The sequence below is a fragment of the Martes martes genome, assembly GCF_963455335.1.
Source record: "Martes martes genome assembly, chromosome: 7".
NCBI classification, from domain to species: domain Eukaryota; kingdom Metazoa; phylum Chordata; class Mammalia; order Carnivora; family Mustelidae; genus Martes; species Martes martes.
In genome coordinates this window covers 18205004-18228700 of record NC_137894.1, presented here as the reverse complement: position 1 = coordinate 18228700, position 23697 = coordinate 18205004, and the positions used below count along the sequence as shown (strand labels likewise).

The window sequence follows — 23697 nt, the reverse complement described above, 5'->3', positions numbered from 1 at the left end:
TTGTGATTCCCCTTCCAACTTATGTTTTGCAGTCTTTTTTTTAGGATTTTATTTATTTATTTGTCACAGAGAGAGCACACAAGCAGGGGGAGCAGGAGAGGGAGAGGCAGAGTCGCCGCTGAGTAAGGAGCCAGATGTGGGGCTTGATCCCAAGATCCTAGGTTCGTGACCTGAGCCCAAGGCAGACACTTAACCGACTGAGCCACCCGGGCGCCCCTATGTTTTAAAGTCCTGACCCCCAGGACCTGAATGTGACTGTAATCAGAGGCAGGTCTTTAAAGAGGTAAACAAGTTAAAATGAGGCCATGTGAGTGGGCTTTAAGCCAGTCTGACTGGTGTCCTTCTAAGGAGAGATTTGGACACAGGCATGCACAGTGGGAAGACCACTTGAGACACGGGGAAAAGCGGGTTCTATGCAAGCCCAGGGGAGAGGCCTCAGGGGAAACCAGCCATGCTGTCACCTTAACCTCAGATTTCCCGCCTCTGGGTGTGTGGGGGGAATAAATATCTCCTGGTGAAGTCCCCCCGCCCTTCCCGGGTCTGCAGTGCTCTGTAACAGCCGCCCTGACAAACCAACAGAGACACCGGCCCACGGGGCTGCCGGACTGCGGTCACACACGCATTCTGGAACTTGCCAGAGCCTCCATGCTTACTTGCCAAATTGGTTTCTGGAAAGATCCAGGGTTTTGAGTTGCCTGCAGGTCCACTTCTCTTGAGGGGGCAGTGCCACGAGCTGGTTTCCCTGTAACCTCAGGAACATGAGGGCCTGGAGAGAGAGAGAGAGAGAGAGAGGGAGAGAGAGAGGGAGGGAGAGAGAGAGAGACGCAGAGACACCATCAAACACCACAGGGAGAAGGGTCAGCTCCCTGAGACAATGCAGCAAAATGATGACGACCGATTCACCTTCGCGAAGATTCCCATAGTGTGGGGCTCAAGAGAGCCTCTTAAAACTCGCGAGATTATACCCAATGCAGCAAACGGGGCCGTCTGTACACGAGCCTTCCCTCCCGATCAATGTGAGGCAGTTATTCCAGAATGAAAGGAGGACAAGTACGTCTCAGCGTTGGGCCCTCTGAAGAGTGACAATTGTGTACGGGCCCATCCCGGGAGCAGCGGCCGACGCTGAGGGTCCTGGGGGCCAAGGTGTCACACAGGGGAGGGGCTGCAGCACACTGTGGGGCGCCCCTGCCTCCCGTAACCTCCTCAGGTGATGCCCTGGGCAGGGGAGGGTGGCGGGGACACCCGGTGTCCCCTGCTGGCCTGGTGCCCCTTGCTGACTCCCTGGCCACTGGCCCTCTGTCTGTCCACCAGGGACTATGGGGGACAAGCTCCGTCCTTGGACTTGTCACATATTTTACCTCAGTGGGAGCACAGGGGGCACCCTGCAAACTCTCGACGCCTTCCCTAGGGACACGGACTCTCCTGTCCTCAGCGGCCACGGCTCAGGAGTGCGAATGGGCTCCCCCCGACCACTTTATACTCCTTACTCCGTGCCCTCACCTCTTCCGTGTCAAAGGGGGGGTCCAGGCCTTCCCCGCTGTCACAACCAGTTTGTCACCGAATGTCTCATAGGGCCGTGCACGTGCCAGGCCCCAGAACCCTGGGGTCATGCAGGGCCTACCAGGAGCCCCATCCAGAGGGGGAGACCCGTGAGCAAACACAAGGTCCCACAGAGCCGAGTGGTAAAGTCCTGGGCAACGTTCTTCCCCTCAGGATCTCCTGCTTCTGGCCTCAGTGGAAACCAGAAAACCCAGTCAGCACACGGCTGGCATGAAATGAGGAAACTGACCCAGAGCAGGGGACTCAACTCACGGCCAGGGGGGGCCACCAAGGGTAGCAGTGACCTACGCCCTCACCTACCAGGGCCCCGCCTGACGTGTGCGCGCCTTGGGGCCTGAGACGCGATGGCCCTGCTCCCCGAGAACACACAGATGGAAGGTACCTTCCTGGCCCTTCAGGGGTCCCTGAACACGAGGGGAAGCTGTGCTTCTCCCTGCACAAGAGCCTGTGGGGGGGGCCCATGAGGCCGGCGTGGCAGGACAGGGGGGGTGGGGGCGAGATGTGCTCTGCCCCGGGCTGCCCGGGTGCCTTCAGCCAACACTGGTCAGGCCCTGAGCCAGGGCGGCCCTGGGTGTCAAGAGATGAATACGAGCTATGCTGGCCTTCAGGGGCTCCCGTCCACGTGGGGAGAACAGAGACGGATCGGCAGACCACCTTAGACAGGAAAGCAGCCCCGGGGGGATGGGTCGGGGGGACATGGGGGTCTGGAAAAAGGCACTTTCTTGAGCTCACAGCCAAGGAAGAGTCTGAGCCCCAGGAATTCCAGTTCTGCCACCTCTGGGGAGGGAGGTGGGCAAGAAGGCGCCGCCCCACGGGTCCTCCCTCGGCTTTGCACACCGGTAGGCCTTGGGGGGGTGGGGGAGGGGTGGGCCCCCGGGGGCCCCCAAAAGACAGAGGCCGGAGAAGGCCGGAGAAGGCCAGACAGGGCTGTGGGGCTATGCTCACGCTTTTCAACAACGAAGAGTCCTAGAGGATGACAACCTATGCTCTCCCCCCACCCCCCACAGAGCTGTCTTCATGATGCTCACTTCCTCCCAATCTGTGCTCATAAACACGCACAATTTTGAGAGTTGAACCTTTTTTCTTTCTTTCTTTTCTTTTTTTTTTTTTTTCTTTTTGGTCTCAGAAGCTCAGGAGAAGCCAACAGATTGTACTGCGACGTGGACTGACTTCCTCACAAAAGCCAACAATGAGAAAGAGAGGGCCATGAGGCTTACGTCAAGCTGGAAAAGCCCCAGGGGAACTTCCTTGAGAGCATTTTCTGAGAAATCCACATCCCGCAGGTGGTTTTTCCAGAAGACAGCCATCTTGTCCGGCAGAGATTCCAGGGCATTTCTGGATGCTTTACAACATTTCTAGGAGTTTGATGAGAAAGAGAAGGAGATATTAATTTGCTTTTGAAGTGCCGTGAAAGGCCTTTTCCAAATCTGACGTGAAAAATCAGAACTCGACAGCTAAGGCTCTGTCATAAATACAACACGGTTACGAGGCTACAAACTGTCATTGTCCCGCGTTCCTGTCCTTGCTCCAAGGAAGGGATGGGAACGGTTTCCTGAGGGAGACCAAGGTGGCTCCTGCTCCTATCCCTTCATTCCAGAACATCTGGCCCATGGTCCTTGGAAATAACGGCATCCTTCAGGATCAAGCTCGAGGGACGAGCGGGTTTCCCACACACATCTGTTGAAGCCAGAAAGCGCATGCGAGCGATGGCGAGTTTCTTGGTTTGAAACCAACAGCAATAAAACATAAACATTCTTTATGCTGGCCCATCTGTTTTAACAAGCCAACTTCCCCAGAAACAAAAACACCATTTAATTGGCAGGGAGGTGGAGGCGAATTATTTCTTCTTCTCTTCTTTGTTCTTATTTCACAGCTCGTGGAAAGGAACCACCCCCCACCCCCACCCCCCCCCCTCCGTTTTGGGCAGAACTCCTCCTATGCCAGATGGGCAGGCTGTAACGGTGGAAAGTTCTATGGGGGTTATGGCAGGAATCTCAAGCTGGGGGCTGGGCCCGGGATGGGGTGGGGGGTAGGAGCCAGGGCTGGCTTTCAGGTGAGTTGCCTAAGACACTCAGGAGCTCGATGCCCAGTGACACCTTTGAGTGGTAACAAGGGAACAGCAGTGCTGCTACCCAGCCTGGTCACCAAGAGGAGGAAGTGAGACAGAGCCCCGACCGGAGCTCTGGTTCACGTGAGATGCCGGCTTGACCGGCCTCTCCTGATTTCCGGTACAATACTCACCAAAGGGCAGGCCCAGGCATCTGGGAACACCTTCAGGTTATTTCTGGAGACGTTCAGAAAACTGAGTGACTTGAAGCAGTGAAGAAAAAGTGCAGGGAGTTCTGTCAATTTATTGTCAGAAATATCGAGCTCCTGCAGCTTCCGCAAACCGATCCAGTTAGTGGCTGGGGTAAAAGAAAATAACACGGTAAGAAGACGGTGGCCAAGAACAAAATGACAACTGAGGTCAGGGCGCCGATGATACAACGTACCACCTTCTTCTTCAAACAGTTTTTCTAAGTAGTTTTTGGAAGCTGTCAGTTTTTGGAGTTTGGAGAGGTGCAGGAAACCCGGCGGGAGGTGCGGCAATTTGTTGCTGGAAATGTCAATCTCGAGGAGCCTGTGGTTGGGAAGGAAGGCAGTCAGGGCATCAGAAGAAAGAGGAAAGGCATCCCTGCGACATGTTTCTCTGTATTTCCCCTCGTGCAGTGCTGAAGAGCGTGCACTGAAAATGTCGCGGTAGACCTTCTTTTCATCCCATTAACTGTTACCACGTCCCGCAGAGACGAAGAAAATCACACGTGTCTTTGGTGGGCCCCGGTCTCACTGCCTAGTAGGGATGCCAACCTTTCTCAGGAGATGATAGCAAAGTCAGCTGGTGCCCTCGAAGCTGCTGGAAGGCCACAGGGCCGTGTTTCGAGCCACCTGGACCCCCACGGCCGGCCCTGGCTGAGGACCCCCACTCAGAAGGCCCTCGTTCTTGAAATGTTTGTGTGGCTTCCCTGTGGCTTGCTTCCTGACCCTGTGCTCTGTGCAGCATCCTCTCCTAGCTCACTCTAAGTGAAGCCTTAGCTTTTGAACTGGGCTCAGATCCTTACAGAGTGAGGATCGCCGCCCGTCAGCGAAGGTAAGGCCCTTCCCCTTGTCATGGAGCTCCAGGGGCCACGTTCAGGCTTCCTCCCAAGGCCTCCTGAGAAAGGAAACCAGGAGCTGCCCACGCCATCCACCCGCTGCCAGAGCGCTTTCGGGGTAACTCTTTCTGGGAGGCCCTCCCCACTTTCCCTGGGAGGTCAAATAAAAACGGGCGCCCCTGGACCTCACTGTATCCCCCAGGCAGGCAGTGTCCAGCCTCCTTGGATTTCCATCTGGAGGACCAAGAGGGGATGCCTCGGATGAGCAGCGGGCACGGCCACCATGCACAGTATAAGGTTGGGCCGAGACAAACCGCCCCCCCCCAGACTTCTCTGCGTTCCCCTGGAAAGGAGGGGGGGACCGTATTCCTCGGAACTGTGTAAGGGCAGCAGAATTCCTCTCCTTTTAGGGAGAACTGGATTTCCAACCACAAACTCTGATCCAGGAATATGTAGCAGGAGGACTGGGGGGGAGCGGGGGTCATGCTGGGCTCGGAGGTCCCCGTGCACACCCCAAGGGGCCTGCGAGGGGGCGGGTGCCCACCGGGAGCAGATGATTTCGTCCGATGACTGCACGGCAGGCAGCTCCCCCAGGTGGTTCTTGGAGAGGTTCAGCTTCCGGAGGTTGATGAGTCCCCAGGGGATGACGGAGGGGAGGGAAGCCAGGCAGTTGGCAGAAAGGTCCAGCTCCGTGATCTGGCAGGAGATGTCTATGAGCCAGTCGAGATCCACCCAGGGCAGCTTGAGGTGGGCCCACTTCACACGGAGAGCCTGGGTTTGGAGAAAGGGGAAAAGCCCCCGCGGGCGGGGAGCCCAGGGGCCAGTGTCGCCTTAGAATAGAGCAGTGATTTATTCGACCATGAGTCTGTCTGTTTCTGCTCATTTCAGCTGGAGTCCCAGAGTGTCAGGACCTTGGCCACCTAGTGGCTGGCACTGGGTGTGTGTGGGGGGTGTACCTATTTCCATCCACATCTGCATCTCACAAGTGACCTCTGCAAAACTCCGCCCCCCCACTCTCCAGACTCTAGGGGGAGCCCATTTGTCGGGGGGGGGGAGGGGGTCCATGAGTAGTCCCTCTTCCAGGGCCGGAATCCGCGGGACTGACAGCTGTTTTGTACAGAGCCACCCATGCTTGGAAGGGTCTCCCCAGACTGGAGAAGAGGACAGAAGACCCAACCTGGGTGTCCCGACCCCCCTGAGAGGCGGACCCCACACCGGGAGCTTGTGTTGCAACATGGCGGACCCCACACCGGGAGCTTGTGGATGGGCTGCTTCCAGAGTGAGAAGGACCAAATACACAGACAATGGCCAGGCCGTATATAAAAAACAGAACTTTGACGCGCCACCTGTGGCAACCTGCCTGGGAAACTAACCCCCTTCTCTACAGTAACGAGCCCAGGAAGCCAGCCCGCTCTGAGCCAGACTTGTAGGGAGCCACACCACCATGGCTAGCCCACCATGGCTAGCACCGATCCAGTAACTTCTGCAACAATCTGTAACAGATCTGTAACAGACTTGATTAATCACAGGCAGCTTCCCCAGTCTTTGTCCCCACGTCCCAACTAAATGAGCTAGAGGAAGCCAAAGTGCTCCCCCAACCAATCATGCAGGACAACCTCCCTTCTCGTGAGCTGTCTCCAGCTTCCCCATTGACGGCCCCCCAGGGAGGGGGGGCACACCTGAGGCTTCCCCTTTTCTCCCACCAGAAAGTGTTCCCACGACTCTGCCAAAACGCAGGAGAAGGTAGCTGACGCCCTTGCTACGGCAAACTTGGAATAAATCGCCTTTGCTTTTCTCATTTGGTTGGCCTTCGTTTATTTCCACAAGAGGGAGTCAGGAAAGGCCAGTGGTTTGCTGGGGTGCGGTGGTTAAATACACATGAGCAGGGCTTTTCTCTTTTTTCTGGATTCTCAAAGGATTGGGTCTCAATTCGGTTTCTGGGGGCAGGAAATCAGTTTTTTGGCTTGTTTCTCTAAAGCAACTGGAAGTCCATATGAGAAAATTAGAGAAACAAAAAATCAGTGCTTGGCCGACGGGAAAATGTAACAACTAAGCCAGGAGCCTGTGGCGGGGTGGGGGACCAGTAACGTGGGGTAAGTTTGGGTTCAGAATAGGCAGCAGCAGACACGCTTCCTTATGTGGCCACTAGATGGCGATGTGTGCCTGGTCTTTATCTCCTTAGCAACGCAGCCGGGATTGGAATGCGTGGGTCTGGGACACCCTCTCCAAACTCTGTGACCCAGGAGGTGAAGGACTGACTCTGTCTTGTCTCTCCATTCACCTGGATGGAGACGGACAGGTGAGGCTCTGTTGGATTTGGGGTTAAGAGAATGAAGTTTTAGCCTCAGCTGATTTTTTTAAAGAAGACAAGGTCACTCTACTGCTGCTTCCTTTGTGATGACGGTTTTTCCCCCACTTTTTTATTTTGAAAAATTTCAGAACTGCGGAAGAGCTGAACTGTGTGAATACGCATGAAATGCCCTTCATTTAGATTCCACTGTTAACCTGACACCACATTTGCTTGCTCTCTTTTCCCTCCACACACACTTTATTTTTTATTTTTTATTTTTTTAAGATTTATTTATTTTAGAGGGGGAGGGACAGAGGGAGAGAGTCCCAAGCAGAGTCCACGCTGAGCACGGAGCCCACACGGGGCTCAATCCCGTGACCTATGAGATCATGACCTGAGCCGAAACCGACTCAGATGCTTAACTAGTTGTACCCGCTGGGGGCCCCACATTCTTCCTTTTTTGCTGTATCATTTCCAAGTAATTTATAGCTATCGTGGCACTTCACCCCAGAATACTTCAGCACATGTCTCTACAGAACAAGAATATTTTCCTACGTGACCGCCATATACTGATCATTTTCAAGAAATGAAATCAATACAATATTATCAAATCCACCGTCCATGTCCACATAGTCCCAGTTATCCCAAAACTGTGTTTTATAGGGGTGCCTGGGTGGCTCAGTGGGTTAAAGCCTCTGCCTTTGGCTCAGGTCATGATCTCAGGGTCCTGGAATTGAGCCCCGCATCGGGCTCTCTGCTGGGCAGGGAGCCTGCTTCCTCCTCTCTCTCTCTCTCTGCCTGCCTCTCTGCCTACTTGTGATCTCTATCTGTCAAATAAATAAATAAAATCTTTAAAAAAAAATCTTAAAAAAAAAGTGTGTTTTATAACTATTTTGTGTCCTGATTCAGGATCCCATCCAGAAGCACACATTGCATGTCCCTCTACTTTAATCTAGAAGAGTCCTCGTGGCTTCTTAAAGATTTTATTTATTTATTTGACAGAGAGAGAGATCACAAGTAGGCAGAGAGGCAGGCAGAGAGAGTGGGGGAAGCAGGCTCCCTGCTGAGCAGAGAGCCCGATGTTGGGCTCGATCCCAGGACCCTGAGATCATGACCTGAGCCGAAGGCAGAGGCTTAACCCACTGAGCAACCCAGGCGCCCCAAGTCTTTGTGGCTTCTTATGTCTTTTTCAACACTGGCAATGCAGTTTTTCAAGTCATTCCAGTGGTCTCGTAGACTACCCCAGAATCTGAATTTACTCAGTTGCTCCCCCTCGTGTTCCGATTCAAGGGAAGCATTTCTGGCAAGCATCTCAGACAACCGTGAGTCCTCTCAATGGGACGTCACTAGAGGTCACCTACTGTCAGCTTATTCTGCTACTGATGATGCCAAGTCCGCTTCCTTGTTGAAGGTAGTGTCCGTCGGACCCCCCCTTTGTAAAGGTGCATTTTACTCTGTGATTCGTAAGCATGTGTGGAGTGATATTCTGAGACTAGTGAATGTCTTGAGTTCCTACATCATTTCACCCAGCGGTTTCAGCGGCCATTGTTGAGCCTAGCCTGGCTCAGTCAGTACGTTGATGGTTACAAAGCAGTGATTTTCCTAAAACTACCATTCCTTCTGTGTTTGTTACCTGGCATTCTTCTGTACAGAAGGGGGTATCCCTGCCCCTTTTAAGTATCACTATGGACTCATGGATTCTTTCTTTATTCTAAGTGTTACAATTATTATTATCATTATGTCTTTTGCCGCTCTGGTCACCCCCAGTTCGGCCAGTGGGAGTCCCATCAAGGGAGCTCCGGTGTTCCTTTGACATATTCCTACCTGTTTGGGGTATTTCCTTACTTCCTGGCAAAATCTGACACCCCCGTTTCTGTTGCTTCCCAAGCCCCAGCCCCAGAATCTGCCCTGATTCCCTTGAGCAGAAAATGGTATTTAGAAACTAGAATCTGGGTGCTAGGTGTGCCCAGTGCTACTGGGGTGTCGCTGCTTCCCAGCCCATGGATCCGACACAGCTCTGTATTTCACAGGAGTGAATCCTGATGCCTGCAGTTCAAATCCAGCCACATGGGCTTCTTCCTAATCTTTCTATAATTTGTAGTTGCATCACCCTTGGTCTGGTTATTTTGGTTTTCATTTGTTAAAGAAGTGGTTGGAGCCAGATGATGTCTAGGTCACTTCTGGACCCAGGATTCTCCCTGGCTTGTGTGCTGAGAAGGAGAGTGTGCTCCTGGATGGAGCCTTGGGATCAGCATGACAGCTGACCCACGGGCAGGCTGAGAGGAAGGTTCCAGGCTCTGCAATGCCCAGTCAAGGAGGGCCCTCCAAGGGCCTGGTGGCCTCCTCTTCCTGGGTTCTTGGAGACACACACCGGTCCCGGGCCCAGGACCAGACAGCTGGACACAAAGCCAAGAGGCCCAGATCATAGTCTGACTCTCCACTCACCCTGTGTGGCCATTTCTGGTCATTCAACAACAAGGGGATCTGTCTTGGACTGACCCAGCAGCCAAAAGGAAGCTGAAAAGGAGGATGGTTTTGATTTTGATTTTTAAGACACATCTTAGATGTCTACTGAAAGTCTTATAAATCAAATGACAGGACCATCAAAAATCCTAACAAACCAGAAATGAGCCTGATTGCGGTCTCTCTCCTGCATTTCTGTCATGTTCTGGGAGCCCTGAGCTGCAGCCTATAATCCCATTAAGAGCAGGCCCTCAACCTCAGGAGCCCCAAGCCTGGCGTCTGCCTGCCTAGCTCTATGTGGGTCCTCGGCCAAGTTGTAGCAGACGTGGACACCTTCTCCGGCTCTGTCTGGCTCATCTCCCCTTATAGGAGACCGCCTGCTGATTTTGCTCCGTGCTAACTCAGACCCGGGGCTCATCCCGTGTGCCCTAGCAGGCAGTGCAGCCGTCCAGAGCCTGCCCCGTGGGCACCTGCCGCACAGAGCCCTGGCCGACAGTCGCAGGTGGTCAGCAGCGTGCCCCGCGTGTGGCAGACACTAAATAAATGCTTGTGCACTGGCCCAGAATCCAACCACTGAGAACTGCGATCCGTCCATTCACACCTCCAACCCGATCGATCGCTCGAAAATGTCACAACCCTTCAGCCTTCCCCCCACCTCCCCCACCCAGGCTGCCTTCAGCAGGGCCCCCGAACTCCTTCCCTGGGGAGCCCCCACACTGCCAGTCTCCCCAGCCACTTTCCAGCTGTCTGCCTCATCGTCTCCTCCCCGCCCTCTGCTTGCTCTCTGCGTTCCCGCTGGCAGAGGGCTTGCGGAGTTAATTCATTGTAGGTAGAAGCGACTGGGGGATGGGTGTGCTCCCAAGAGCAGAGGAGTCAAGGCCAAGGAAAAAATGTCAATGAAACACAGAAACTGCCTGTTCATGAATGAACCACAGTGCTCAGAATGCGGACCCGATGCTGAGATTCTCAGGTAGGCTGTGGGGACCCAGAGAGTGTGGCCTCACCGTCAGTAACTGACTGGCCCATCTGCTGGGGGTGGGGGGCAGGGGGGGAGCTGGCTGGGGAGCTGCCAACCCTCCCCTTGGGAATGTGTGTGGTTTGGCAATGCTTGGACACTGTGGGAAGCACAAGGCTGGTGGGCCTGGAGCTAAGAGAGCTATTCCTGAAAACCAGCCTCGTTTTGACGGTGGGTGTCATGAGGTCTCTTGAGGGTCCAAGCTTCTGCAGGCATGGCTGGCCTCTGCCTTCACACCCAGGTCTGCCCCCGCACTGGCTCTACACCCTGCTCTGGGTTGTCTCCCCTGGAATTCACAGCCCTCCTGCTTCCTGTCTAAATGCTGCCCATCCTGCAAACTTTGGTGCCAGGACTGCCTCCTTGTCTCCCACGAGGGTCTGTGTCATGGCGATGCCATCTTGCTTCACTTGGAGGACACTGTTCTAGCAGAAGAAAATCATCGAGAAGAAGAGAGTGGCTGTGCATGCCGCCGAATTCACCAGACACGGGGAAGTGGAGGAAGCAGATGCCACCATTTCCTAAAATTGAGAGTTCTTTCTAGGTCTTACCCTCCCCCCGGCCAGAGTTTCTGCAGGGTGGAAATCTGTTAAACTCACGCCCCAGGAGAATGAGTCAAAAGCAGAAGTCTGAACACAGAACAATACACTCGGAGTCTAGACATCCTTGGGAAAGGATTTCTGGGCTTGACGGTTGGGAAAAAAAATGTGTGTGAGATTTCTACCTCGTCTTGGGTTGGTTTGAAAATTTTCATTGACAGAAGTGATTTTCCTGTTGGTGCCCAAACATGACAGGGTGTCTGAGTGTTTACAAAGCAGCAGAAGGGAAGTTAACAGGCGCACAGTTCAGCAGATGGCAGGACACTTGACGTGGAAACCAAGCAGGACGAGCCACGAAGCCCTTGTTACTTATTTGTGTTTAGCCCGGGGAAGAATCACAATAAACAAGTTTCCGAAGGGAGAGAAGCCAGCGCTTGCATAATGAAAGCCATGCACGTGGAATTGCAAAATCAAAGACAGCTGGATGCGGAGGACCCCCCCACCCCCGCCCCCATTCACCAGTGCTGTGGCTAAGGCACCTCCCCACCCCCCCTCTGGAGCAAACAGACGGAAACACACTCATGTTTGTCCTCAAGCACGAGCCCTCTAAATGTCGGGCAACAGAGAAGGAAGTATCGCTCTTCCAGAAGGCACAGGGGGCTGACCTAGACACGTGCTTCCCGAGGCAGTGGGAATGATGAGGACCGAATCAGGAAGGCCTAGATGTCTGGAAGGGCATGGCTCAGCACAGAGCGATGCTTGGGGTGCTCCTGTGTACCAAAGACCTCCTTGTCCTGCGATGGGGGCTGCAATCCAGGGGGCGGGGGAGGGGACAGCAATTCCCGGACTTTACACAAACTTTCTTGAAGCCACCAGACCTAAACCATCACAGTGGAAGAGCCAGTCCGCCACAATTATATCACTTAGATTTGCTTTTACACCAGTACAACCCTCACTGGTCGAAGAAAGATGATTGGTGAGCGAAGGGCTAGGGTCTACGATGCTTTCAGCCCGGATTTGGACCTTGACAGTTGGGGGTTGGTAGGGGGCTGTGTGCCTCTGCCACTGGTTAGGTGGGGGATAGCCTCACCAGAGTGGAGCTTCACGTTCACCTCCTCCCAGTCTCTACAGAGCTAGCAGAGCGGAACTCGGTCTTCTCTCTGTGTTGCCAATTCATGGTTCCTATCAGTTGGTCTGTGTTTGACCTTGGCCTATGGCTAACTCTGTAAGAACCTTCCCTCCTTGAGGCTGTAAATCCCTTGAGGGGACCAACTCGAGCTCCATGACACAAAGGCATGACCCGAGAAGGCAGCTTATAGAAACAGTCCGTTCCATCAAGACACACATGTTCAAAGGGGATGGGGGAGACAGAGAATCTTCTAAAATGTATTCGTGAGGGGCGCCTAGGTGGCTCAGTGGGTTAAAGCCTATGCCTTCGGCTCGGGTCATGATTCCAGGGTCCTGGGATCGAGCCCCGCATCGGGCTCTCTGCTCAGCAGGGAGCCTGCTTCCCCCCTTCTCTCTCTCTGCCTGCCTCTCTGCCTACTTGTGATCTCTGTCTGTCAAAAAAATAAATAAAATCTTGAAATAAATAAATAAATAAATAAATAAATAAATAAATAAAATGTATTTGTGAATCCCCGGCAACATAAAACCCAAGCCTTCCTTTTGGTGGTTAAGCAAAAATTCCTGGGATGATGGCAGAGGGTGCCTTCTCCTTGCTGGGCCAGCCAGAGAGCCAAGAGCCACCTTCTGACATGGGAAGCAGCAGTCAGAGCACCCAGATGGCTGGAGACACGGCAGAACCCACAGATCTAACCGAAATAGAATGAACTTGGCAAAGAGCTTGAAGAACAAGTCAAAAGAAACCCTGCAAATGAAGACGCCTACAAATGTTCTCCGGGAACCCCGACTGTCCGAGGAGGCCAGGGAGGACAGGGAGTTGGCTAGACAAAGGATCGGCACACTGGAGACAGTGCTCTGTCCCAGCTTCCTCGTGCACATGAGGGCTACGATGCACAAGACCCGACCGGCGGCGCCTGCCGCCATGCCCGCCTCCTTGCCCCTCCGGGGGGATGGATCCCTTGGTGTGACACTTCCAAACACCTGCTGCTCAAGTCCTTGAGCTCTGGCAGGGAAAGGCTCTCAAGAAGAGATGGGACATTCAGCATGTAAGGATGAGCTGGAGATCGGACGTCCACCCGTGCAGGGGAGGTGACCGTGACCGAGGGACCCAGGCCACGGGCAATGGAACGGTGGCCACAAGGATGGTGTTATGGGCTGACATGTGTTCCCCATAAAAGATATGTTGAAGCCCTAACCCCCAGTACCTCTGAATGTGGCCCTTATTGGACAGAGAGTCTTTGGAGAGATAAAGTTAAAATGAGGTCATTAAGGTAGGTCCCCAAGTAATATGACTGGTGTCCTTATGAAGAGGGGAAATTTGGTCACAAAGGCAGGTAAGTGCAGAGACAGGATGATATGAAGATGTGCAATGACAAGACGGCATGTGGCTGGTGTCATGGGTCTATGACCCAAGAATGCCAAGGACAGCCAGGCACCACCGGAAGCTAGGGAGAGACACGGAAGAACCCTTCCCTAGAGCTCAGAGGGAGCAGAAGCTTGCTGCGACTGCCACCTGGATGTCAGACTTCTAGCCTCCAGAACTTGAGACAGTAAATCTCTGTTATTTTAAGCCAACCGATTTTTGTTACTTTGTTACTGTAGCACTGATACAGATGGTAACAAGTCAAATAAAGATGGCAGAAGTCAAGACCCGAGAACCCAGAACATTCCATGGACAGAGGCCCACGCATTAAAGAGAGGAAACGAAAGAAACAGAGATTCTTGAAGGCCAAAAGGATGCCTGTTGAGACAAGTAGATTAGAAATATAGTGAACAGGTAAGGAAAAGAATAGTAATATTGGTCCTTAAACAGGTCAAAAAGCCTGTGAAGTCTCCGTAGTGTAAAGGAGAGCTTCGAAAATGACCTGAGAATGATTACAGGGAGTAAAGGAAGGGAGAGATAAGAGAAAGGGGGAGGTCAGCCTTCCTCCCAGATTCAGGAAGAAGATGAATTCAATGATTTAGTTAATGAATGACCAAATGAGAAAAAAGGGGTAATCAGCGCTGAAAAAGCACCTCTGCTCAAAATACTGTAAACATCAAAATTAGTAGTGGTTAGCTGCCACTATGATTTAAGGTGAACAAACAAAAGGAAATATTACCATAGAAACCAGATCAATGGGAAATAGAAGCACAAAACTAACTTAGAAGCAAAGCTAGGATGGCATTTTAAAGCGTCGACATGGAACAGTCTATTGCCTCCAAGGGCACACTCAAGGTCAGACTGTAGGGAAACCCTCTGTAGGGAAACTGAGCTGTGAATCTCATGATGACACCATCTCGCTGACCCTTTGCAATGCACACACAGACTTCCGTGGCCACTTTTTCAGCTCACCCTCACAGTAACCCTGTAAGGTCTGGCAGGTGAAGAACCTCAGAGAGAGGCGCCTGGGTGGCTCAGTGGGTTAAGCCTCTGCCTTTGACTCAGGTCATGATCTCAGAGTTCTGGGATCGAGCCCCGCATCGGGCTCTCTGCTCAGCAGGGAGCCTGCTTCCCCTTCCCTCTCTGCCTGTTTCTCTGCCTACTTGTGATCTCTCTCTCTGTCAAATAAATTAAAAAAAATCTTTAAAAAAAAAAAAAAAGGACCTCAAAGAGACAACTTGCTCAAAGGCAGCAGAACCAAGATGGTGATTCAGGTGCCTGACGCTCTGGTCCCTTCCTACCCGACAAACATGTTCCCTTCCCATGGCCGGGGAAAAGTTGACACAGTGTCTAAGGCATTCAGAGAAATAACCAAGGCTCCTTGATAGCAATCAAGATGCTCAAACGATCATAACCTCAAAATATGACCATGTTAAATCTTTACATTCCACCCAGGGCAATATAAGGTAAAAGAAAAACTAATGCAAATTCAAGAAAAATGCCGGCATACTACGATAGATCAAAGATGCAATGAATAGAGAAATTAAAGAGTTACGCACTGTCATAAAAATGAGCGATCACCAAAGGGGGGGGGAACAGGAGAATGAATCCTGTGTTCAAATAGATATGAACTTGCACATTTTTTTTTTTATTAAATTCTGAGTATGAAGGAAAAGTAAAGAGGAAAAGGGAGTAAGAAAAAGTGCAGGGAGAGGCAAACATCCACTCTATCTTATTGGAGGACAAAGGCAAACTAGAGGCAGAACCAATGAGAGAAGCAGAATTAGAAGGTGGCCAATCCTTTGAACGTGAAAACATGACCTTTTAGTTCATGCTCGTGTAGGAGAGGAAAACCAAGTCACAACAGAAGATATTTTTAGAACAACAAAAGTATTACAAGTAATGGAAAAGACAACGCACAACTCCGATCGCTGTTACAAACAGAAAAAATGAGGCATAATAAGGCAACCCCGCCCTACTTAGAGTAGCAAGCTGAAAGAAAACAGGAAAGTTAAAACAATTAGACCAAGCATAGAGAAACCAGAGGGAAGTCAAGACAAGGAAGTTGATAAACAAAGCCAATTCAAAGGTCTTTGAAAAAAATAACAGTCGACAAGCAATTGACTAAATGAAAAAAAGACTTAAATGTAACTAATAATCTAAGAATGAAAATGACAATCTGATGACCAATGTAAAAACAATGTTTAAGTTATGGGAGGGGTTGTCCTTGGCCACTGCTGATAACAAACCAAATAATGATGTTGAAATGCAAGATTTACTTAGAAAAATTCTCAAAGTGACATAAAAAGAGAAAAACAAAATAATGTATAAAAGACAAATAAGGAAAATAACTAGAGACTCACTCCCCCGAGGCTCCTAATTCAATGTAATTCTTTTTTTTAGTATTGTATCCCAACGTTTTTCTTGAGTTTTAAATTATTTTCTCTAAATTTCAGTGGAGCTAACATACAGTGCTATAGTAGTTTCAGATGTACAAGATAGTGACTCGGGATTTCCACACATCACCCGGTGTTCATCACACAAATGTCCTCCTGAATCCCCCCACCCACCGCCCCTCTGGTAACCATCAGTTTGGGCTCTATAGGTAAGAATATCTGAATGCCAAAAAGTGTTTAATAAAATTTATCACCTTTTCTTCATTTTTAAAAATTTTTTAAAAAATTTTTAAATTTTAATTTAATTTTTTAAAAATTTTAAAAAAATTTTAAAAAATAGATAGGTTTTTTTCCTTAAAAAACAAAACAAAACAAAACAAAAACTGACAGGGTGCCTGGGTAGCTCAATTAAGTGTCTGCCTTCGGCTCAAGTCATGATCCCAGGGTCCTGGGATCCAGTCCTGCATCGGGCTCCCTGCTCAGCGGGGAGCCTGTTCCTCCCTCTCCCTCTACTGCTCCCCCTGCTTGTGCACTCTCTCTCTCTGTGTCAAATAAATAAATAAAATCTTTAAAAAAGAGCACTATGTTTTTTTTCCCCTGTAGTATTTCAGTCATTCCTTTTAAAAATAGGAAGCTTACAAGAAATATTCCATCACTAGTTCCAAGTTAATTTTGCCAACATCTATTTGAGAAGGGGGGGGCAGGAAATAAAATGTCTGCAGTTAACTAAACTACTTAGCTTACTATTGAGAGAAACGTCAGTTTCCTCAACTTTTAAATAAAGGCAAAAATTTTACCTCATTGGACTGCATAGGTGATTAAAGTCATTGGCACAGTCCTTTGTCAGCTCATAAGTTTTACGTAAATGGGAGATTTACTGCATATATAAAGTTTCAACCATCCATTCGTCCCGTCCATGCTAATCATCCTGTTCCAGCCCTACACCGGGGTAAGCAAACCTGGCTAAATCCCCTGCTTTCGAGAAGCTTCCTTTTAAATGGGAGAGTTGACATTAGATGAGAATGTCACCCAGACAACCTCAAACTTTGTTAATTGTTATAAATAAAATGGACAGGAAGCTCCGGGAGATATAAGGGGGATCCGACCAGGCGTGTGGGTCAAAGAAGGCTTCCTGAGGATGTTGTGTGGGGTTCAGAGTTCAAGGGTGTCCTGGTCAAGGAGCAGTGGTGTGCTGAGTGCTGAGGACACAGGCAGGGATCTTCCTGGCTCTGTGCCGTCCACCCTGAAGGTACAGCATGGATGGTACCGTTTCCTCCTGCAGCTGGACCCTTCTGGTTCCGTCCCCTAGTTTCCTCTTCTTCTTTTAAAGATTGTATTTATTTATTTGACGGACAGAGAGAGAGAGAGAGCACAAGCAGGGGGAATGCAGAGGCAGAGGGAGAAGCACGATCCCCGCCGAGCAGAGAGCCCGACGTGGGGCTCGATCCCAGGACCCTGTGATCATGACCCGAGCTGAAGGCAGACGCTTCACCCACTGAGCCACCCAGGCGCCCCTCCCCTAATTTCTTCTTATTATGAATAGCAGTGTTTTGACCATGTTTGTGGGAATTCTTTTTTCCCCTTCAAATTATGTCCTAGAGGTATCTCTCAGAAACGAAATACACATTCAGAACAGTTCCCTGGGAGAAATGAGTTTTATGGCTTTTGTCACACGATGCCAATGACTTTCCGCACATATGGAACAGACTGTGCCAGTAAAGGGATCGGTGTGCCCATTTCTCGACCACCCTGCCAAGTGTCTTACTCGACAGTCATGTTTATCTTTGCTCGTTTCACAGGCTTGTATCAGTACTCTCGAGTTGCTTTAATGTGAATTTCTGTAATTGTCAGTGAAGTTGTATCTGTGTTCATGCCATGATATACTGCCTTGGTCCCCTTCTGGGTAAATTAACTCTTCATTTCTCTTCCTGCCTGGTGGAATTTGTGAGCAATGTGGTGGCAAAGGTCACGGTCCTGGCTTGGTCACTGCTGAGTCTTGGGCCGCTAGTGGGTGATCTATAAACATTGGCTGAATGAAATTCAATGATCAACTGACATGTACATTGTATCCATGATCTATTTGTGTTTTGGTGAGTTCTTTTTTTTTTTTTTTTTTTTTTTTTCAAAAATCTTCCATTGCTCTTTTATATTTCTTTTTTTAAAGACTTTATTTATTTATTTGTCAAATTGAGAGAGCGAGCACAAGCAGGGGGAGAGGCAGGTGGAGGGAGAGGGAGAAGCAGACTCCCCACCAACCAAGGAGCCTGATGTGGGGCTCAATCCCAGAACCCCAGGATCAAGACCTGAGTTGAAGGAACATGCTTACCCAGCTGAACCACCCAGATATCCCTATATTTCTTTTTAAAACCATATTTTCCTGCAAGTATTTTGCTTTAATATATAAAGCATTCGTCTTATTTCTGACGATGTACCTTTATATCTATTTGTAAATTTATAAATAATAATAATAATAATAATGTAATCATCTCCCTTTTACAACTGGGATAAATGCCCTTTTAAAAATATATTCTGATGACTTTCCAGTGCTTACCCCTTACCTGTTTGAAATTGATCTGTATCATTACCAATGTAATGAGACGCAACTGTCTACACGGATATCCACAGTTGTGCTGACATTGGACCCCGTTCTCATACTTCCCCGACTGTATTTTCCGGTTTGTCATTTAAGCTCAAAGAATAGTTTTACTCTTCCTGCGTCTCTGTTTCATCCATGATTTTCCCCATTTGAACTAAGTGCAAGCGGTTTCGCCCCCTGTTGTGTTGTATTCTGTTTTAAGATCCAGCAGGAAGGGGCGTCTGGGTGGCTCAGTGGGTTAAATCTCTGCCTTCGGCTCAGGTCGTGATCTCAGGGTCCTGGGATCGAGCCCCGTATCAGGCTCCCTGCTCCGCAGGGAGCCTGCTTCCTCCTCTCTCTCTGACTGCCTCTCTGCCTACTTGTGATCTCTGTCAAATAAATAATAAATAAAATCTTTTAAAAAATAATAAAAATTAAAATTTAAAAAAAAAAAAAAAGATCCAGCAGGAAGCCCGTCGCAAGCATCTGGAAAGGTTGCTCCTTGACTCTGCTCCTTGGCTCTGCTGTGTCACCTGCTGCCTGATGTCAGGCTCTGAAGGAGAACGAACAGCGTGGCCAGGAGCCACGGGGAGGGCATCCAAACGAGGAAGGGACTGTAGTATTTCAGTGGGCAGGGAAGAGTCAGTATTTGGAAACCAGAGGAAACAGACGTGTGCGGAACAGGGCGCAAGAGAAGCCGAATTGATGGACGGAGGCCGGAACGGTCCTGAGTTTGCTTTTACAACTTTTGAGGAGCTGGTGACAGGCTCGCTCTTCCTCTACCACCAGTGAGGGGTGAAAGGGCCGGGGTCCGGGCACTGGGTCGGAACCGTGCGCTGTCCCTCACCTGCGGGGCACTGCTGCTCCTCCAGAGACTGACTTCTGGGGACACGGGTTCCGACCCCACTACGCGGGCAGCTGTGAGCTGTGAGGCGTGAAGGACCAAGTGTTCTGGAAAGCATACAGCTCTGGAATAAAGACTCTTAGCGCCAAGCAGTAGACCTAACCGAATACAAAAGTGCTCCCCAGAGGACTTGGGGTCCCCCAGGAAAGGCTGCTTGCCTATACGGTGCCTCAGGGGCTCTCGGGAACACGCAGCCCCCACTCGGCCGACTCTGCACGAAGGTCCACCCCGCCCCCCAACAGCCGCGAGGCCGTATTTGCTGCTTCTTATCCTTTCCAAGCATCCTGTGAACACAAGTCCTCAGACCCAGCAGGTCACGTGGGTGGAGAAAGGCTGCTTCGGCTGTGAAAACGTGCAGCCAGGATGTTTCCTGCTGAGCACAGACACAGGCATCTGAATGGTGGGGCCACCGGGAATTTTTAAAGTACACAAGCCCAGAGCTGGTCCAAGAAGCCACGATGACGGTCATAATGATACCTGTTCCTCTCTAGGTGAGCTACCAGGTTTAAAACGTTAGGGACTTTTAAGAGGATATTAGTAATTTCTCCATTGGGTTGTTTCAAAATTCAGTCCAGTTCTGTCTCCTTGCAACGCTCAGAACAGCCCCAGAAAGCCCTCTCACTGCTGAATGGGGACAAACACCACGGTTATTCCAGGACCTGCTGGGCCGGCCTTTCCTGGCATTTCGGAGTTTTCCTGCTCCTTTCTGGGCATGCCAACCTCAAAATGCTGCTGTTTCTCATGGAAACAAAGCAAACGGCGACCGGGCTCTTGCCACGAGCACAGCCGTCTTGTTCCATGTTCAGGCAAGAGTCTGGCAGCTTTCAAGAGGGGCGCCGGCCAACCCGAGCCAAGAAACAGCTCTGGCCAGGTCCGACTTGGCTTTGGGTTTGCTCTTCTGAAAGTATGTCCAGACCACGTGGTGTGGGCTCTCGGACCTGGCTTACCAAACGCCAACAAAACCGAAATGGCCTGCTCCTGCCCATGGGACATCAATGTGGGGTTCTCTGCAGTCCCCGCACCAACCCCCCCGCCCCGGCCGCCCCGGCTTGTGGCAGCCTGGGAACGAGGGAACGCCTGACCCAGAGGCACGCAGGAAGGCTCTGAACCTTCCCTGGTGGTGGCTTCCACCAAAGCAGCAATTACATAAAACAAAACAAAATAAAACCCTCCTAGCCGGTGGAGAAGGCAGAGCATACACACACCCAAGACAACATGACTAATGCAGCAAGGTCACTGCCATGAATGCCAGCAAGGCCAAGGGAGCTCTCAGGCTGTGTACTCAGGGCAGCAAAGCACCCTTTGCATGGCTGCCCTTGTCTACTCTTTGGAACCAAAAATGCCAGGTCAGACCCACTGCACACCTGGGAAGGTAAGAGGGCTCACCTGCGGTTCCTGAGTCATTGTTCCTGATGGCAGGGTCCCTCTGGGCAGCCCGCCTCCCTGTCTTCTGCCAGCAGCACTGAAGGAATGTGCTATCGCAGGTTCTAGATCACGGGCAGCCAGACACACCCACTGCAAGGCCCTTGGCCTTTGAAATTCATATGAATAATCAGAATACCACCTGCTTTGGGGAAGCCCCAAAAACAGCCTCCTGACTCAGCCTGCAGTGTAATTTCATTTTCTCTTCTAGGTCAAGGAGAAGAAAAGTAACATTGTCTTTTCTTTGTCTTCTCCTTCTAAAATGCAACGATCACTTTCATGCTCTATCTCGGCAAACGTCGCTCAGTGGAAACAACGGCGGACGGAGATGCCAATCACTTCTGCTTTTAACCTTTAGCCAAGAAAATCAAAGTCGCTGGCTCTCAAGCCCGGCTGCACACTGAAATCACCTGGGGAATTTTTTTAAATGAAACTGAGGCAGGTCCCGTTAGCGATTTAGATTCAATTAGTGTCCGGTGTGACCTGAGCGCTGGGGTTTTTAAAAGTTCCCAGGGAGTCAGTGTACAGAAAAGTGTGACAACTACTGATGTACGTGGGAGGGATAGTCCAGGAATCATGAAATGGGAAAAGCCCTGAGTTCAGGAGACTCGGGTTCTGGGCTGAGTATAACTGTGTTGCAGCTGCTGTCCTTGGACAAGTAACAGGATGTCTCTAAACCACAATATTCTCATCAGGAAAACATTCTGTTCCCCACAGTTCTTACCGAGGTGTTGTAGCGATCAAGTAGGAAAGTGTTGGGAAAAACACCAAGCACAATATAAAGGAAAGGGCTGCATGGTCCCTATTTCCTTTTACAAGGTGAGGCGAATATTAAATATTTATTGTACGTTTGCTATTGATAAGAATGTTTGCATTCTTTAAAAACTAGGAAACCAGCAAGATCAAGAGAACAGTTAAAAGGAAATAGCAATAAATATAATAAAATATTATAAATAAGCACAATAAATATATTAAATAACATATTTAATATAAATAATGTTATATTATTAATATAATAAATATTATTGATATTATTAATAGCAGTAAATATAATAAATATAATTAAAAAGATGTGAGTAATAGATGACTATGTCAGGTCCCACACAAATGTGAATCGAGTGGACTCCTCAAAGACACACTCTCAGATGGGATGAAAACTAAATGCTGTCTATAAGAAATACACCAAAGAGGGGCGCCTGGGTGGCTCAGGGGGTTAAAGCCTCTGCCTTTGGCTCAGGTCATGATTTCAGGGTCCTAGGATGGAGCTCCACATTGGGCTCTTTGCTCGGCAGGAAGCCTGCTCCCACCCCCCCCCCCACCTCTGCCAGCCTCTCTGCCTAGTTGTGATCTCTGTCTGTCAAATACATAAATTAAAACAAAATCTTAAAAAAATAAAGAAATAAACCAAAGACAACGAAAAAACTGAAGATGAATGTCTGGGAAAACTTGTACAATCCTGATGCAAAGAAAAAGAAGGCAGGGTGGCCGTGTGAAGAGCAAAGAAGACACAAATCCCAATTTTAAGGACAAAAGCATGAACAGGATGAAAGCAGGTATTTGACATCATGAAATAAGTCAAAAGGGGGCATAAAGCCATTAAACGGGCCTGTAGACCAAAAACTTGTAGAACAATGTGAAGAACTAAAAAAAAAAATAACAAGTAGGAAATACATATGTATATATATATATATACATACATATGTATATTTATAAATATGTAAATGTGTACATGTCACATGTCACATGTGTATTTCAGATTCTGATAAAGAAAGCTAGCACAAATCGACAGCACATGAAAGACTTGCATCTACAACTGACAAGATAAAATTAGAGGAAAAAAGAAAAATATTTAAGCCAATAAATCTAAAAAAAGAACTCCAATAATACTAGCTATCATCTGTTAGGTACTTCCCATGTGCCAGGCATTGGTTTTAGAATGTTGTAACTATTACCACATTTAATTGTCAAGTATCCTTCCAAGATAGATACTTTCTCTCTCTTTTTCCTACTTCTCAGATGAGAAAACCAAAACACAGAGCGGTAAAGTGATCAGATGACGATCCAGAACCCAGAGCAGACCATGAAGTCTCAACGCCATGCCCTTACCTTAACTACAACACCCCAAAATACTCAGAGAAAAATAAAATACTTGAAGAAGAAAATATGAAGATTTTAGTATAGATAAAAGCTAAAGTTAATGAACTAACAGAACAAATCATAAAGAAGTAAATAAAATCTATAAGTCCTTTGACAAAACCACTTGAACATCTCAATCCCTGGCCGGTCTGATTAAGTTCCAAAGAGAAAAAGTAAAACTGTCTGACATCATAAATGAAAAGGAAAATATATCATCATCATTCATTATAACAACACGTTAAGGTAGAAAGCCACATGAATATATCAATAGCTTCCAAAGTGGGATTTGACAAAATCCAGCAGTCTTTCCCAATAACAGCTCCTAAGCAAAAAAGGAATACACGGAAACTATCTAAATCTAACAACAGTCTATTTACCAAAAATCTACAGCAAATGCCTATAAATTGCTGAGGTCAAGACCTTTAAAATCAGGAATAAGAGAAATACGTCTGCTATCCTCATGATGATTCAACTTTTGAAATTCCTAATGATACCATGAGACAGGAAATAAAATAAGTTATATGAATATTAGAAAAGAAGGGACAAACCTATTTGGACTTGATTGTATACCTAAAAGTCTCAAGGAACTCTTCCGAAAATGATTAGAATTAATAAGAGAAGCTGGTAAAGGGGCTTGATAAAATATAAATAAACAAAGGAGCTTTTCTCCATATCAGTAACATTGGATTGGAAATAGAAATGGAAAAGAATCATATTTAGTTCATATAGTGGCAGAAACAAGAAAGAAGACACAAATAAACATGGCAGGTCCAGGTTGTAA

General features: G+C 49.1%; 1 protein-coding gene across 1 annotated transcript in view; it reads right to left on the bottom strand.

The window, feature by feature from the left end:
• LRRK1 (leucine rich repeat kinase 1) overlaps positions 1–23697 on the bottom strand; it is a 122898-nt gene that overhangs the window by 44095 nt on the left and 55106 nt on the right. Inside the window, exons 7-11 of the mRNA XM_080808394.1 lie at positions 5236–5462; positions 4053–4180; positions 3802–3965; positions 2778–2915; positions 654–766 (exon numbers count right to left, since the gene is read on the bottom strand). Of these exons, the coding sequence (XP_080664520.1) occupies positions 654–766; positions 2778–2915; positions 3802–3965; positions 4053–4180; positions 5236–5462 (770 nt within the window). The remainder of the gene's footprint in view (positions 1–653; positions 767–2777; positions 2916–3801; positions 3966–4052; positions 4181–5235; positions 5463–23697) is intronic.